This window comes from Vigna umbellata, chromosome 5, assembly GCF_029865625.1.
Source record: "Vigna umbellata cultivar VRB3 chromosome 5, Vumbellata_1.0, whole genome shotgun sequence".
Taxonomy (NCBI): domain Eukaryota; kingdom Viridiplantae; phylum Streptophyta; class Magnoliopsida; order Fabales; family Fabaceae; genus Vigna; species Vigna umbellata.
Window position 1 is genome coordinate 53,204,451 of NC_142169.1, and position 19,012 is coordinate 53,223,462.

Genomic DNA, 19,012 nt, shown 5'->3' on the forward strand with positions numbered 1-19,012 from the left:
TGGAATGATTAATACTGGTGCTGACGTTAGTCGTTGCTTCATATTTTCAAAACTGGCTTCGCACTTGTCAGTCCACAGAAATGGTTGATCTTTACGAGTTAACTGAGTTACAGGACCTACAATCTTGGAAAACCCTTCGACAAAACGTCGGTAATAACCGGCTAATCCTACAAAACTTCGTACTTCAGTTACAGTTTTCGGCCGCTCCCACTTTAGCACAGCTTCCACTTTTGCTGGATCCACTGAGATTCCTTGAGCAGAAATCACATGACCCAAAAATTGTACTTTCTCTATCCAGAATTCACACTTTGATAGTTTCCCATACAGTTGATGTTTTCTTAAAATTTCCAACGCCACCCTCAAGTGTTCTGCATGCTTTTCCTTATTCTCTGAATAGATAAGAATATCGTCGATAAATACTACCACGAACTTATCTAAACATGACCGAAATATTCTGTTCATGTAGTCCATAAAAATCGCTGGAGCATTCGTCACACCAAACGGCATTACCACGTACTCAAAGTGTCCATAACGAGATCTGAAAGCCGTCTTTTGTACATCTTCCGTCTTGACAAGAATCTGATGGTAACCAGATCTGAGATCAATTTTTGAAAACACCTCTGCTCCTCTCAACTGATCTAATAGATCATCGATTCTTGGCAAAGGGTACTTGTTCTTTATTGTAACCTTGTTCAACTGTCGATAATCCACGCACAACCTTGAACTTCCATCCTTCTTCTTCACCAGCAATACAGGAGCTCCCCATGGAGACACACTTGGACGGATAAACTTCTTCTCCAACAGATCTTCGATTTGCTTTTTCAACTCTGCTAGTTCGGCAGGAGCCATTCTGTATGGAGCCATAGAAACCGGGCCAGCTCCGGGCACTAGATCTATTGTGAAATCGATCTCTCGACTAGGTGGTAAACCTGGCACTTCTTCTGGAAAAACATCAACATATTCTTCTACCACAGGTATTCCGATGATTTGTTCTTCAGTATTCTCTCTTTTCTCCTGAGCTAACACCACATAGCAGGTAGCTCCATCTTTGATATCCTTCGCAGCGACTCGAGTTGAGCTTAGTTCTAAATTGTTCAAATTTAGAAACTCTATCTTTTGTTTCCCACAATCAATAAGAACGTGATTGGCAGTCAACCAATCCATTCCTAAAATAATGTCTAGATTTTGAAGGGGTAAGCAGATCAAGTTCACTTTGAACTTGCGTCCTGCAATTTGGATCGGGCATCCGACACAGACTGAACTGGTCGTAACTGGTCCCGATGCTGGTGTAGAAACTACTAATTCACACCCTAGATCAAGCATCGGTAATCCGAGTCTTTCTAGACATGCTAGGGATATAAAGGAGTGTGTGGCTCCAGAGTCAAACAAAACATATACGCATTCTCCTAACAGCATACAGGTGTGTAAGATTAATGTACCTGGCTTAGTAGCCTCTTCTGCAGACATTGCGAATACTCTTCCTGTTGCCCGGGGCTTTACTTCAGCAGAATCTTGTTGTTGTGGTTCTCCCACCTTCTTTTTCTTTGGACAGACATTAGCAAAGTGTCCCGGATCATTGCAGATGAAACATCTCTTCCCTTCAACTCTTTCCCCAGTAAGTTTAGGGCAGTCACGTCTGAAATGTGCCCCTCCACACTCAAAACACTTCACTGTTCCTCGATATGATAATTGTGGTTTTTCATAAGGTTTCTTGTTGAATTTCATTGAAGATTCTCCCTTTGCAAGTCTGGAAACTCTACTTGGATCAAACTCCAACAATTCTATCATTCTGGCTTTCTCTACCAATGCTGGAAACTCTTGTATTTCCAATGGCATAAGTACCTTCTTCAGTTCATGCCTTAGTCCTCCCTCGAATTTTCGACATCTCCATTCTTCTGTGATATTCTGAGTATAAAACCTCGAGAGATAATTAAATTTTACTACGTACTCTTGTACTGATAACCTTCTTTGTTGTAAGGTCAGAAACTCCGCCTCCCTTGCAAATTTTGCACTGTTTGGAAAATATTTTTCCAAGAACCTTATCTTAAAGTTCTCCCAATTCACAGTCTCACCACGAACCGTCATCAACTGTTGCATACTTTCCCACCAATATTCAGCCTCACCCACCAAAAGAAATGATGCATAAGTTAATTTTTGTTCTTCTGAGCAAGTTATTACCCGAAAAATCTTCTCGTTCTGCCTTAGCCAAGAGTCAGCCTCATCAGGAGTAGCCTCCCCATTAAATTTAGTTGGATCATGCCTTAAGAAGTCATTCAAGCTAGAATGATTTTGAGGTACTTGATCAACTTGTTGTTGCTGCATCTTTGTCGAGTTTAAATGATTTCTTCAAAAAAGATAACAATACAATTTAGCATATGATATCAATTTCCTCCAAATAGTCATTTTCATCATAACCATTAATAGTTTTACTAAGAATAATAATTTCACTCCCCATAGTCCCAAAATACTTTCGAAAACCATTGCTCTGATACCATAATGTAACACCCGAATATTTTAAAGGGTATTACTGATAGTAGAGACTAAATTAATTTGATATCTCATATAAACAATCAAACTTTATTTCAATTACTTCAAAGTACAATACCAAACTTACAAACTTTAAACAATATAGTCTTCACCATTGAAATTTCAACTTATAAATTTTACACAACATAATCTTCCCAATACAAATTTATTCTTTTTACAAAAATCCCTGAAAGTTTTTCCCCGCATCTCTCTCATCTCTAAGCTTTTTCAACCGCATCTGCAACATTATCTAATCACATATAACATGAGTTATATGATCATAGTACAAACAAATAAGGGTAAGCCAACCATATCATAAAATCATTAAACTTGTAACAAAAATATTAAAATCAGGTATTTCTGCAATTGATAAAATATCATTATTCCGATGTCATTAATTCATCATTATCAAAATCATCTTTCTCATTTCCATAAATCTTACAAGTGTACCATGCTTACTCATGAAGCCTTATGGTCAGACCGCTCTCTGCCTGCTTCCTTAAGCCTCACTTACATACTATGTCTTACTTTCTGAAGCCTTATGGTCAGACCCCTCTCTGCCTGCTTCCAAAAATCTCAGGTGTTACTTTGCTCATACCAAACTCTCATGGTATAACTCGAACATACTACTCCCGGTAGTAAACATCATTTCATAAGTAATGATTTCTCATATTCACTCCAACATTTCATAAAAACCAACAATTCATACCCTCTTATCCACCTAACTCAATCATGTTCATTCTTTAATCATGAATTCATAATAACCCGTTTTGGTATCGATAAATTAAACACATTGCCAGATATCATGCTTCATATTATAAACTCATTTTGCCCATAACGAGTATAACTCAACATATTTTCACCGAACAAAGATCATGGATCAACCAAAATACATCAACATATCTTAGGAACTACATATTAATGTCTGGGCTCAATGTAATGATAAATAAAATATATATGAAATTTTTACCATGATAATATTATGCATCTACAATCAACTTGTTTTATTTTATTTTCATCCTAGTAGAGATTTTTCTTTACCCCAATTGGTCACCGGAGAGGACCCAGATGTCTGAACGCATCAAACTCACCTTCGACGCCAGCACATATGACTAGTCACAACTGACTGGACCAGGCCAGGGCTGCTCTATGATCAGGGATGTGCCAACTCAGGTTTTTAAGGTTCCTCTATCCTACCAACAAAGGGAGGCCTTCAATAATTAACAATTTATTTATTTAATTTATCTACCTTGTTTTCTTATGCTCTAAATCTTAAAATGCCTAATTTTACTTCCTCTCACAACAACCTCAAACACTGTATATATATTTAATACCAATATACAAGCTATTACAGAACCCTTATTCCAAACCTTCCAACAAGATTAATTTCAGCCAACAAACTCATTCAATAAAATCATTACAATAAACATCCATAATAGAATTCATACAAGATAATTATAAACAATTAACAATAATAAAACATTACTATAAATGGTCATAGAAGAATACAATATTTGACTATCATAACAATAATCTTAATATAAAATTCATGGGGAAACAAGAAGTTGAATCTGGCAGAGCCGGTTAGACAACTTCTAATCCATCCATCAATACAATATAATTAAATAACAAGAACAATACATGTCTGGGGAAATAAGAAGTTGAATCTGGCAGAGCCGGTTAGACAACTTCTAATCCTTCCAAAAATGCAATAAAATAAATAAGTAAAGAAATAAATAGTTTGGGGAAACAAGAAGTTGAATCTGGCAGAGCCGGTTAGACAACTTCTAATCCTTCCAAAAATGTAATAAAATAAATACGGAAGGAAATAAAAAAATTTGGGGAATCAAGAAATTGAATCTGGCAGAGCCGGTTAGACAATTTCTAATCCTTCCAAAATACAATAAAAATAAATAAGGAAAACAATAAAATGTTTGGGGAAACAAGAAATTGAATCTGGCAGAGCCGGTTAGACAATTTCTAATCCTTCCAAATAAAAAAATAAACCACTAATAACATACAATTGACATAACATAATCAATATCACATTTTAAAATTTTCACACTTGGATATTAACACACAAAAAAAACATATTCTCATTTAAAATTCAAAATCATACAGAAACAAAATACTCCATATTTAAGATTTAAAATCAGACAAAAGAAAAATATAGCATATTCAAGACTCAAGATAATACAAAAAGAAATACTCAAAGTTAGCTTCCCTTACCTCTATTCCAGACTTAGTTTCCTCTTCTCAAACCGTTCTCCGGAAACTTCCAGAATTTCCCCTCTTTAACTAGAATTTCCTCTAACTCTCTTCTCTCACAATTTCTCTAGAATTTTGGTGTAAATCTTCAGCCTCCCCCCCTTGGCTATTTATAGCCAAAAATTTTACTATTCATTTTTACTATTCATTTTTACTATTCACTTTTACTATTCATTTTTACTATTCAAAAATTATTTTTTTATTCACCATTCTTATCTCTAAATGATTACTTCTACGTGGAGTGTTCTCTTCCATAATTTATTTTAATATTTTTTTTTTAACTATTCACTATTCACTATTCACTATTTACTATTTACTATTTACTATTCACTATTCACATTTCTAAAAAAAAAAAAAATCCTAAATAAGTTATCAAAAATTTGAAGCTCTCCCTCTAAAATTACTATAACTTTATATCCAAAAATTTACATTTTTCTATCCATTAAAATTATTATTACTAATAAAATGTTAAAATTTACTATTATAAATATTTTTTTTTTCATGGATCTTACATTTTAACATACAAATATTTTCAAGGATCTTACAGGCTTCATGATGGGTATTTTGTGTCTCTGGCTTCTTGGTTTGATTCCTGCTGGTTTTTGGAGGTTGACGCGTTGGCTTGCACGAGGTGGTCTGGTGAAGATGAAACCACCATCTAGTGGCTCTGGTTTTCTCTCTCGACGATGACGGTGCGATTTGAAGGAGATGTCGGTGGCGCTTCCACTTCACTAGGTAATGGCGGCAGCTCAAAATTCACAGCACCACCATGACTACTACACTGCTGAATTCCACCTTTTTGAATAGTCTGCATAAAGTTGAAGTCACCCTTGGCCACCATTATTAGCCTCAGTAGAATGTGTGGATGGTTGTTCTGGAAGATTCAAACACCCAGTAAGAGCAATTTCTTCAGGCAAAGTACCTGGATCAGAAACATCTGTTTTTGATAGCCTTGAATTATTCTCCAGAGAAGGATCAAAAGCTGTTCGAACTTGATCTGGATTACTGCTCTCAATCCCAGATTCAAAATTGGGGTTTTGGTTGAGGAAATTTGCATAAACTAGTGGAAGATCAATATTTGGTTCATCACTCATCCCTGATGAGGAGCTAGAAGCTGCAGAAGTCCTTATTCTGGGATCATAAGAATGCCCAACAGGGTTATTATTATGATTTGTAGCATTCCCACAAGGTGATGATGATGAAGTTTTGAAAGTGAAACCTCAAAATTATTCTGTTCAACCTCAAAATTCTTCATTGGAGCCCCTTTGATTTGGGTTTCGCCTTCTTGGACCTCATTGCGGTGTTCCTTCTCAACCCTAATTTTAGTGTTCCTTTTGAAGTGTAAACATTAAAGAAATTAGGGACTTGTGTGCAAATTTGGAATAAAAAGAAAAGAAAATGTGGCAGAGAATAAACTCATACATGGCATCAGATGTGGGTTGGCCGTTAGCCACGTCAAACAAAAGTTAACGCCATCCAAAATTAAGAACTATTTATAATAGTTTCAAAATTATGAGGACTAAAAACCATCAAAGTTTCGAATAGGGACTAAATCCAAAATCGTGTGATACTTAAGGGACTAAAAACATATTTAACTATATTATTATGCTTGTTTATTTAACATTTACATTGTTAAATTATAGCATTAAGCTGAAATACAGACACCACGTCTAAATTACTTAATGATTATTATAATAAATATATTTCATCTTAATACATACACCTTTTTCTGATACTTTTACGGTTAATTTTCATTAACCAGTAAAAATTAAATAAGTGACTTACTTTTGTATTCTATTCAATTTACTTTCTTATTTTTTCCTCTTTTTATTTATAATATATATATATATATATATATTTTCTTTTTTTTTATTGCGTAACACATTATTTTAATAGCAACTTAATTTGTAGTTTACAAGTTAGAAGACGTTCGGAAAATTATTTTAGCTGGTTTAATGAAAAATAAGTTGTTTACATTAAATTATAGGCACCGTTGATTTTCCCTTTTTCCTTTTAATGTGTATAAAGATCAATGGTTTAAAATTGACGATGCGAAGTTGAATCAAAACCATCGACTACCACTGCCTGACGCGGTGCTCCACTTGTTGGTTTTCGCTGCCATTCGTTTGGTGCCAAAGTTTTGATTTTTCAGAGGTATCATTCAAGATTCACTCCCTTTTCTTCAAATTCAGCCACTTTTTCCAAAAGGGTGTTTCCCATCCCGTGTTTTTCATGTCTGTTTATTGATTTCTAATATTCCAGTATTTTATCTACGCTCAGTGATAATTTTATTTTTGTAGGGCATTTGGGTAATAGTTTTGATTTTTAATTTTTGCTCATTGAATTAGACTTGTATTACCTGAAATAAGTCACTCAATAGATTGAATTGGAGATATGAACACTGCTGATTGGGATCAAGAACTGAGAAAGTATCAAGATGTAATAGCTTCAGGTACCAAGAGTATGAAAATAAAGGCCATGATGATGCTGGCACGTTTTTCTAAGGATGCCCCTGAGTATGTTTTAGCTCGCACCATACCCATTCTCACTGAGATTCTTGGTCACAATGTTTCAAATGATTCTGGTCCTACACTTCAAGAGGCTGCTGCTTATTGCTTGAAGTGCATTGCTTGCAGGGGTGAGGGTGCGTTGGCCGTTGAAATTGGTGGACACGGTGCCCCTCATTCTTTGATGAGGTTGTTGCCTCACTCTGATGAAAGGATGCAGAAGGTTCTGATAAAGTGTTTGCTCGTCATTGTTTGTTTTTGTAATGCAACTAGGACAGTTGTTGCCACCAATGGTGGGGTGGAATTGATCATTGGTTTGTTGAGTTCTTGCACCAATGATACTAAGAGGTATTTGTTGGAGATTTTGAGCGTGTTAGCATTGAGGAGGGATGTTAGGAAGGCTCTCACTAGACTAAGAGCTCTACATTATGTTGTGGAGGCTGCTAGTTTTGGGAGCATGGTGTCTAGGGAAAGGGCTTGTCAAGCAATTGGGTTGCTTGGAGTCACCAGACAGACTCGGCGTATGCTTGTTGAATTGGGAGCAATTCCAGTGCTTGTGTCCTTGTTTCGTGAAGGAGAACACTCCACAAAGCTTGTTGCTGGCAATTCTCTTGGTGTGATATCTGCTCATGTTGATTACATAAGGCCGGTTGCTCAAGCTGGGGCTATTCCCCTTTATGCTGAGCTTCTTGAAGGACCTGATCCCTCTGGGAAAGAGATAGCTGAGGATGTTTTTTGTATATTGGCTGTTGCTGAGGCTAATGCTGTTGAAATTGCTGGGCACTTGGTGAGGATTCTGAGAGAAGGTAATGATGAGGCGAAGGCTTCTGCGGCGGATGTGATGTGGGATCTGTCGGGTTACAAGCATTCAATGTCTGTAGTACGGGATTCAGGTGCGATTCCTCTTCTTGTTGAGCTTTTGGAGACTGGGAGTGAAGATGTGAAGGTGAATGTTTCTGGGGCATTTGCTCAACTGAGCTATGATGGAACTGATAGAATGTCACTTGCTGAAGCAGGGGCGATTCCAATTCTCATAGACTTGATGAATGATGTTGATGAGGTTGAGGAACTAAGGGATAATGCTACGGAGGCTCTTGTAAATTTTTATGAAGATCCATTGTATCATGATAGAGTGTCGGATGCAATTAATGTTTCTTCCTTCAGAAATATGCAGAATAGGTTAGTTCATATTCGGGCATCGAATGAGCACATGGCTAGATCCTTGAGAAGAATGAGTGTTGAGCAGCTCACATGGAACCCAGATCTTGTCTAATCAGTTTGAGGGTATCTTTTTCATCTCAAAGCCTGTGCAGAATAGGCTTCTCTCTCTTAAGTTTTAGGACAAAACTTTGATGCGAATGCTGTTTGTGCGGTTGTCAAATCAGAATTGGAGTTTCATTAATTGTCATCGCATGCTAGTGAGGTGTAACTCTCATTACAGAACACCTCCAATGGTCAGTACCTAAGTTTTTATCAGTTTTACACCCTAGAATAGATGTATGTTGTGATGAGAATTGGGAGAAACTAGACAGAGATCTTGATATTTGTGGTGTATATTTGTTGAATTTTAAAGACAAATATAAATTAGTGAGTAGATAGAGTTCTACTTGTTGCAAAATACCCGAATTTGCATAACTTTCTGGTACTGTCATTATTAATGTTATTCATTATGAATCAGAAACAACCATTCCATAATATCCTAGGCTACTAGCATTTGGCACTCACCTAAATAGTTTGTGTTAGCCATTCATTTTGAATTCTCATTAACTTCGTTACTGAGTTTACACCCTCTAGAAGTACAAGATCGTCCAATTTCTTTTTAATTAAGAGATCTTGAAAAAGGAGAACATGGACAAAACACTCACCTTTTTTATACTTAATGTTTATGCTTATTTTGATATACATACTACAAATTATGAGCCAGTTTGAACAAATATTTCCACATACTCGTGTCTGAGAAGAAATAAAATATACTAAACTTCTTGCTCAAGATAGAATTAACTCACTCAAGAACTATTTTCAAAAGTTCCATCATATAACTTCTTCAATGCACTTGTGGTTCACATAGTGTTTGAACCTCAGGTGATACACATGCTAGAATATGTTGTTGATGATACAATTGAAGGAGAAGTTGCACCTTTGTTGCATGAGAGTGGTCAGTGTGTACTTATAGGCGATGGTGAATGTGAAGGTCAAAGTGACCCACAATCTGAGGTGTGTCACTATGAAGATGCTCTTGTGTCACAAGAGAGAGGTCAATGTGATGTTGATATTGAAGGTTAGATTGAAATGCAGACTGAGGTGACTCACTGTGAAAATGATGTTGCTATGTCACAAGAGAGGGGTCAATGTGATGTTGATGTTGAAGGTCAGACTGAAACACAGGCTGAGGTAGCTCACTGTGAAGTAGATGTTATTGTGTCATAAGAGAGGGGTGAATGTGATGATCATGTTAAGGGTTAAATTGAAACAAAGGTTGAGGTGCTTGACTGTGAAAGAGATGGTGATGTAACATAAGAGAGGTGATTATCATGGTGATGTTGAAGGTTAGAATGACATAAACCAAGAGGTGCATGACTATGAACCTACATCAGTTGAAGTACGTGTATCGAGGGGCTAGTTGATATAAATGTTGGGTGTGATATAGAATGTGAGTTAGGAGATGGAGATTGCTTTAGTAATATGGAAGTTGAAGTGGAAAGTCTTTCACATGAATATGAAAGACCATCATGGATTGAGATGTTTGACAACAATTTCGATGATGATATAAGTTGTGGAAATGAGAGAGGTTTGTCGGATGATGACTGATACTCTGAAGAATTACTTAGTGTAGCACATAATGATGAAGAACATAATGAGGAAGAGGGTTATAGGAAGTTCATGACTTTTTCTATGTCGGAAAGTATAGTTGATTTTAAATGGAAATTGGAGACGTATTTTGGTGAAAAACAAGACTTTTTGGATGCCACCAAAACCTATTCATTGGAAAATGATAGAAATCTAAATTCTCTCTCTTCTCCTTGTCCTAGCTGTGGGGGAAGGTGCCTGCAGAGGACACTCCCACACTTAAGTCAATGATTTACTCAAATAAATCTTATAATAAGAAGGTCTAATCCTTTTGGACATCCCTATTTGTATAGGTTGTCTCAAATAGGTCCTCGTATTCTAAATGGTCTCAATTAGGTCCCTTAACGAGTAAAATTGAATCAATTTGGATCTCTCCTTTAATTACGTTGAATGGCGTTAAAAATTGTTGTTGGTGGCTTGTGATCAAGCAAATTTTATTCATGTGCCACCATTTCAGCGCCTGAGCTGGATTTTATTTATTTAAAGTTTTAAAAAACATTATTTTAATCAAAACAACGTTTAGTTAAGGAAAACTGATTAAAAGTTAGGATTAGTGGTTTGATTGTTGAGTGCGTGCCAGTTGGGGAAATTTGGAAAACCACAACAACCAAGCCTCGAAAAAACCACAACATCGTCATCCTCCATCGTCGCCACTGCCTTACACCACCACCACGCACATGTCGCAACAAGGCCGCCACCACCGTTGTCGTGCTGCAAAGCCCTTTTCAGGCTGCTGCTGCTGTAAGAATTGCACCACTCAACGCAAGAACCTACAACCACTGCACATGAAACCTGTTCGAAACCCAAATGAAGCAAATTGCGTCTTCGTCATTCTCTAATCACCTTTACCCGCCACCTACATCACCACCATGAATCTTCATCTTCTCCAACAGAACCACCATGATTCCACCCCTGAAACCCACAGAAAAATCCCAAACTAAAAGAACCCTAAAAACCTAAATCACCACCATGACAACCTCTACATTCTCGCTCCTCGCCGCCACCAGCACTAACGCGAACCCAGCCAACCATTTGAACCTTCATCTCGCCACCACAGAGCATCAGCAACGCCGCGGAGGAGAAGAGGCGAAACCCTATCGCAAAGAGAGGCAAGGGTTCGAACCCTAGCGCGACCTTCCTTGCCGCCGTCGCGCAACCTGCCTCCATCAACCTTCGTCTTCGTGCTTCTCAACCATCAACAACCCGAACTTGCAAGAAGAAACCCTCAATTTCCAACCACAACAACCAAGCCAAAAAACTATTTTTTTTCGAATTTCCCTAATCTACGTACTCAACAATCAAACTACTAATCCCTAACTTTTAATCAGTTTTCCCTAAGTAAAATGTTGTGTTTTTATTAAAATAAAGATTTTTAAAATTATAAATAAATAAAATCCAGCTCAGGTGTCCAAATGCTGCCACGTGAATAAAATTTGTTGAGTCACCAAGCAACGAACCATAATTTTTAACGCCGTCCAACGTAATTAACGGCGAGACCCAAATTGATTCAATTTTACACAATAAGGGACCTAATTGAGACCATTTAGAATACGAGGATCTATTTGAAACAAACCTACACAAATAGGGATGCTTGAAAGGATTAAACCTAATAAGAATGAGTAATTAGAGTCCTCTTACCTGCCTGTTTCCTCTTACCTGCCTGTTTTATCAGACATATATCATATTGAGCTTACCTTTAGGTTGAAATCATTTACTACCAATAAATATCATTATTCTTGTCAATCAGTGACTATCATTCTCATTAACCGCCCATTAATAGCTATTATTGCTCTGATTAATTGTCATTATTGACTATTCCAGATCGCTTGATCGTTTTCTTGTTGGAGAATCGACCTGTCTGATTCTTGGCTGACCGGTGGTCATACAAGGTAAGATGATATAGGGACTTTTGTCAAAAGAAATGGCATGAGAGTTAGTGGATGGGAAATATAACCCTCCCTTTCTCTATTAGAAAATTTTAATGCAATAAATTTTGGTTGTTGCAATTTGCCAATTTCTTTAATTTACTCTATTGTGAATTTCTTTCTTTCTATCTAACTTTTGCATTAGAAATAAAACTTTCGGTTTACATACTGGGTTTGGTTTGGTTGGGCCTCCCACTATCATGTATTTTGTTTTATTATATCTTTATAGAGTTCTTGGTGTGCTGCATGTGATTGATATAAGCTGAGGTGCTGACCTAGTTAGGATTTTAATGTTGTCTGCATCTTCCTTTTCTTGCTAGCCATCATTCGTACAAGGAACTTTGCTGAGATGGATATATGATTCAAATTTGTGGCATGACAGCGCAGTTAATTGTTGCTATTAACTAAGTTTGTTCGGATATCAGTTTGCTTTTAGTCTAAGGATCAAGTAACCATATATAGCCACTTTGTTTTTCAGAACTAAAACAAGAAGTTTTACTATCATCATGTAGGTTTATATATCTCATTAATTTTCTATTTATACAGGGTATCTCCGTGGATGCATGCGGGTGTTTCAAAAAGGCAAGGTATATATATATATTAATATTGTGTTGTTGCCTTTGGTTTTATTTTGTTTACTCGCTGACTTACTGTAATTGGACTCAATTTGATTGTAAAGTTACATTCTATAGTTTCTCCTAAGACATTATAGGTCCAAATGATGGGATGTGTGCATGCTTAATGGGTTTGGTGATAAAATCTTTAGTTTGAGTATTCAAAATTATTCTCTTAAGTTTGCATATGACAGTACATACTCATTTTTTTTTTCTTTCATGACCAGGTCATTAGTTTGGAACTGTCAACTGGAATTCCCATGCTTGACATTTTCAAACAGTGAAGATTCATTAGGAGGGGAGGTCCCATAAGACCTTCTGAAGCTGGAGTTTATGCCTATACAAAGGTATGCTTTTTTATGTCAGCTGTTGTATCCAACTTTTAGGATGCATTTTATATCAGCTTTTATTTAAGATGTATTTTATATTGCCTTGCTTTCACAATAATAGCTCATGGGAAATGTTCTTTTTCTTTGATTTCAGTTTCAATTTTTATTTGTTCTTTGGTCTTTACTGTTACTGTTTTCTTTTACTTTTCTTGCAAGATTTATATCTTGTTTGGTATTGGGCTTACTATTAGTTCTTGATTTACATTTTTAATGCATTGTCATGATTGACCTCTGTCAATAATTGTTTTCTTTTTGGGAATTACATGACCCAAAGTGGACATGCCAATAGTCGACTAAATATCATTTTATACGGTAAGTATCTAATCAAGGAAGCGTGACAAATGATGAAAAAAATTGAAGAACAACAATGATAATTGTTATTCAAAACACTTTATGATTTATTATGCAAAAGAACATCTTTACTTTAATTTTTAGGACAAAACATATGTTATTTCTTAAGTTGACAAATTAATTGTACTTTTAATTTTACCGCTTATTTTATATAATAATAATTACTTTCGGTTCATATTATTCTGGTTTAATATTAAACATATTCCATGTTAATCACATTAATAAAATCATTTGAATCATAAAAAAAATTAAACTACTTCCATTACCGACGGTTTTCAAAACTTCAACTACATAAACTAGAAAATAGCTATGGCTTTTGACTAATCCACACAAGTCTCGACTGTTTCTATTAACTCCAGCAACTACCAACGATTTTTGCGAACCCCTTGCAAGTACCGACAGTTTTTGTGAAAACCCTCGCAAATGACCGCGGTTAAATAAACTCCTCTAAGTTGCACGGTTTTTGAAAAACCCTCGCAAATAGTGGCTGTTACGAACAAAACCGTTGAAAATCTTTGTCGACAGTGATTTTTCCAACCGCGAGATACTTATTTACCAAGGGTTAAAATCGTCGGTAATGCAAAAAAGAAAAACCCTGGTAAAATTTGTTATTTTTGTAGTGAAATATAAAATTATCTTAATAAAGCATAAAACATTGACCTTTATTGTGTATCTAAAATGAAAGTTGGTCATACTAATGAAATGTTTTTTGTAAGTTAGTAGAAGATGTGCTAATTCTCAAGTTAAATCTGAGATGAAAGAATACAATAATTATGTTAAGAGAATAAAGCATTCAAACGACAACGAGGGTAAGAAAGTCTTGAGTGTTTTGAAAAAAGATTTTGTATATTTTATTATATTTGTGCATATTACTAAAACACAAAGATATGATAAAAATCACTAAAAAATACATTGTGAGAGAAGAAGATAAAAATCACTAAAAAAAGACGTGAGAGAAGAAGAACATTATGGGAATATTTTCCTTGAAACCTTCTACTCTGTTACATCGTATAAGCTCAGTTTGCTTAAGGCTATAATAAAGCTCTAGCCTTACAAGGAAAACTAAAATCTAACTTTTTACCTAAAGGCTACATGCTCTACTGAAGTCAACTTTTTTGTCTAATGGTCATCTTTCAAGAAAAGCTATATATAGACGAAAGTTAGAAAATAAGACAAGAATGATAATATAAAAAGAATAGAATAGTGAACTTAAACTTACATCGCTCATATATATCGTCTAAAGATATATTTCTTTTGAGAGAAAAATCTTAGCAAATAAAAAAACTTTTTGTATTGCTTCTATAATCTTTTTGAGAGTTATCATTTGTACCTTTATTCTTAACATTGTTTGTGTTATAAGTTCTAAAAGTTAAAACCAAAAGTATTTAGACATGTTGTCCAAGGTTAAAACCAGAAGTAGTTAGAATGATCAAAGGTGGTTAAAATACTTGTAAACTAAGTGTGATTAAACTCGGAATAATCGTGTTGACTAGATTAACTAGAAGTGGTAAGGATATTTATTATAAATCTGGAAAGGTAAAACTCGTGTAATCTTATTAAAGATCAGTGAAACCTTGTAGTTTTTAAAGAAGAATTGGTTTTGGCTTAAGTTAAGTGAACCAATATTAAATTTGTTGTATTGTCTTGTTATTTAAAACATTTTCTATTTACTCCTATCCTGTCATAAAAAGTAATGTCTGAATATTTTACAAATTATATATCTTCTTTATAAAACATTGAAAGAATGCTTTGCAAAAGGATTTCAAAAATACTATTTACACCTTTAATGTTTTCCTATGTTTTCACACCGCCTTGCATGTTGATATGCCATAAGGAGTTCATACGTGGCATGGAGACATGATCTACCCAAGTTAGGATGCATACTTCCATCCCGAGTACCCCAATAAATAAAGTTGGTAAGATATGTGGGAGGAGGAGACCAGGATCTTTGCGTTTGAGGAGTTGCCACACAAGAATTGGTGTGACAGAGGGACAGTGGAAGTGACCACAAAAAATATCAACACCATGCTCTAGTTGATAGAAATACATAAATTTGTTGTAAGGTCATGCCAAATTGTTCATACAAAATTTGGAACGCCTTCAAGAACGACCAATTCTTCAGATGTAACTGGCTCGGTGCCTCCGCATTTTGGATAACATGTGACACTCAAAGATAGACAAAGGAAATGTAATATCTAAGTCCTTAAACATATACTTGTATACAGAGGTAAAGTCGGCACAATTCAATAAAAGTTTCATATATATCCTATGACTCGAAGATCAAGGCTCAACCGGTATATATTCTACAAACTCCTCGTCACAAATATCAAAACTAGATACAAAGTCTTCTACAGACTCGTCAGAAAGGAAGTTAGAAGCATTTACACCACTTCTTAAAAGGTTACTTAGAGGTGGAAGAACCACCCATTTTCTGTTTCCCTTTTCGTAGGGGAGGAGGAAGAAAGGGAGATTCATCGGAAGAACCTCTGAAAATAGAGTCAGTACGACTCGAAGAGTTATCATCTCTGGCGGCAACAACCTTTAGTTGAACCAAAAGTTATAGCTCACCAAAAGAATAAAAGAGAGATGAGGAAGACATAGACAGGTACCTAGAGGATGACAAATGAAGAATTAACTTGAATGGCGATAGTGAAAGTTGGAAAACAAGATCAGAAACACAAAATTGAATATGCATAAATTCAAAACCCTCATTAATGAAGAGAGAGATTAACTCTGCAGAAAAGCTTTTCGAGTTATTGATAGGTTAATAAAACATGGAAAATGATATTTTACAACATTTTTCTGACAACATTTTAACATCATTTACGTGTCATTTTGATCAAAAATTACTCCACAATCAATAATAATAATCATAAACACCAACATGAACCAATAACAAAATGACACGTAAATGATGTTAAAATGTTGTCAAAAAATATGTTGTCAAAATATCATTATCCATAAAACATAACAATGGCACGCTAATTTCAAGCTCAACACACGAGCATCACACATTACATCGGTCATGACAAACCATATTAAAAGAAAATTCTAACCGATATTAAGCTGGGAGAGATTGTCAGTGATGTTTAAGCCGATCTTGTGCTGAAAACAACAGAAAGGGTAAAAAACAATTTGACCACAACTTAAAAATGACAAATAAACTCGTTCATCACTTAATAAATTGGTCTTATTACAAAAATTATTAACTTTCGAATTCAGAATATTTATGTATCTACTCGACTCAAAAGTATAATATTATTGTTAAGTTCAAAATGACCGAAAATCAAAAGATCTAAAAGAGATACTTATGTGAAATATATAAACACCATAATTTTTGTTATAATAAATTGAACACAACTATTATATTTTTTAATTTGTTATTAACACTATACCACAAAGAGTATTTCAACTCAATACTCATTCTATAATATCATCTACTGAATTGAGTGTCGAATCTTACAAGTAAATTTCTTCTCGGATAAGAAAGCTTCGTAGATAAGCTAATTTGCCTCAAAAACCAATGATAAGAGAAGTTTCTAAGACATTAGCCAAAACATTCTACAAATATTAAGAGAGAGAAATAATAATCGTTACAACACTATAATAAAAATAATCCCAACAACTTAACTAAAAACTTAACTTCTATCAAAATCAGGAAAAATTCCTAATTTGTCATTCTAACAATATTTTAATCTTAATCATAATAATAATTACAATCAAAATCGAGCTAAAGAAATAATAAGAGGAAAATAAATTAAATTTGGTAATAGAAAATTTTTGGATGTTTTACTTTTTATGTTAAGTTCCGTAAAAAAATTTAAATTCTAAAAAAACCGAGTCTTCAAATTCGATATCTAAACCCTCATTTTATTTTCCACTTCTTTTATTAGAGATTACAAAGCTACACACATTGATAACTCAACATTGGGACTCTGCTTATTTCATTATCTATGACATTAGGTAATCCACTAAAAATCTTTTGCAATCCCTTTCCAAGGACAACTAAGGGAAACATATCCTTGATTTCACAAGCAAACAAGTCAAAAGCAATTAATTAGCCACTCTCAAAACTAAGATTTCACAAATTATTGGAATAGTATTGATAACTTTTGCTGTAGACAAACCATTCATTTTCTAAGACGATATAGAAAGGATGAACAAAGACGTTAACATAATGAAACTTTTGGTAATATAACCTTTGTTTTGTCATTATCCATACACACACATGAACCCTTAACATTATAACCCTTATTGTTTCTTTCTGTACTATCTATTTTAACTTGTTTAAAATGAAAATATGGAACCCAAAAGTCATATAGTGTATTTGTTAAAAATGTTTTTTTATGAAAAATAAAGAGTAAAAGAGGAAGCAATGTTATCCTTAAAAAAATGCCATAGAAGAGTGTGACATTACAAGTGTTTGACTAAAGTAAATACAAATACATTGCAGTAATTCAAGACATAAAAGTGTCTCAATAGATGTAAACCATTTTAAGGAAATTTATCAAGGAAGACAGTACTAATACATTTCCTTGTAAAAACAATCAATTCTTTAGAAAGCAACTTTTTTAAACAAGCGGAATAAAATTTGAATTATATAAATTAGGTTAAACTTTTTTTTTTTATAAATTTTCATAAAAAAGAATATCTAAATTATTTAGCCTTCATTCATTTCAAAATTCAGAAAACAAAAGAAAAATGTCATTATACATAAATGAAAAAAATCAAGTTTTTCTTAATCTATATCATTAGTTTCATTTATAATTATAATTTTATTAATTTTTATTATTCAAAAAAAGTTAATACACTTAAGAAAGGAGTTTCAGCATTTAAGAACGATGTGAAAGTTACCCAATGAAGGCTTGTTTGGAAGAAGTATAGTCACGCTTTCCTTCGTGTGATCAAATCCCCAAATCATCATTTCATACAAAAAAAATGAAGCCAATAAATTGGGATTCAAATTCGAACTTGTAAAAATCAGTAGTATTTTCTCGTTGCTTCTTTCTCCTCCATTCTCTTTAGTGCGGTTGTGTGTATGCTTAATGTGTGAGATTTAAGAAGCAGAAAAGAGCAACGCCATCAAAAAAGTTAACTAAGCGCCAGGTAATGTTGTTTATTTTTCATTCGATTGTTCATGAAAAAAAATTGTTTTTTATTCCCTATATGGAGTATAGAACGTTTGGATAATCCATTATTCTTTATAGAAGTGTTTTAGGCTAATGATACCAAAAAAAATGTCATGTCTCTGAACTTTCTTATAGATCAATATGATCTTCAGACTTCAGACTGGATTTAGCCACTTTTAAGTTTAAATAACTGTGATGAAATTTTAGAAAGGAGATAATAATTCACTAAAATTTGGGGGACGGATTCATCATTATGAAAATGCAGTGACCTTTACTATTTCTGAGCGTAGGGGGGTAAAATAACATTTTATTTTTCATGTTTAACGACACTTGTTTCTGTAAATCATCTACTTGTTTTCTTAGTGACTGATTTGAATGTTAGTTTTGTGTAATGCCTTGAATGCGTGGCTCTGCTGTTCTGTTTGGTATAGTAATCGTCGATTTGAAAACCCAATG

At 34.5% G+C, this 19,012-nt stretch overlaps 1 protein-coding gene and 1 pseudogene across 7 annotated transcripts; one reads left to right on the top strand and one right to left on the bottom strand.

Annotated features, from left to right (window-relative positions):
• Positions 1 to 5,452: 5,452 nt before the first annotated feature.
• On the bottom strand, positions 5,453 to 6,916 carry LOC124837448 (uncharacterized; annotated as a pseudogene).
• On the top strand, positions 6,832 to 13,200 carry LOC124837476 (ARM repeat superfamily protein). Of its 7 annotated transcripts, none has more exons than XM_047312846.2 (5): positions 6,832 to 6,948; positions 7,143 to 8,755; positions 11,970 to 12,037; positions 12,620 to 12,660; positions 12,915 to 13,200. In XM_047312846.2, the coding sequence occupies exon 2, from the start codon at positions 7,189 to 7,191 to the stop codon at positions 8,572 to 8,574; it is 1,386 nt and encodes a 461-aa protein (XP_047168802.1). In that variant the 5' UTR covers positions 6,832 to 6,948; positions 7,143 to 7,188; the 3' UTR covers positions 8,575 to 8,755; positions 11,970 to 12,037; positions 12,620 to 12,660; positions 12,915 to 13,200. The 7 variants fall into 7 exon arrangements, with proteins under 7 accessions (XP_047168802.1, XP_047168810.1, XP_087947942.1 ...); XM_047312854.2 differs by having other exon boundaries at positions 6,856 to 6,948; positions 7,095 to 8,755; XM_088091816.1 differs by lacking the exon at positions 6,832 to 6,948 and adding an exon at positions 12,394 to 12,521 and having other exon boundaries at positions 6,955 to 8,755.
• The last annotated feature ends 5,812 nt before the right edge of the window (positions 13,201 to 19,012 follow it).

Excerpts from the sequence above, each read along its gene's own strand:
- LOC124837476 (XM_047312846.2), top strand. The coding sequence starts at position 7,189 with ATGAACACTGCTGATTGGGATCAAGAACTGAGAAAGTATCAAGATGTA.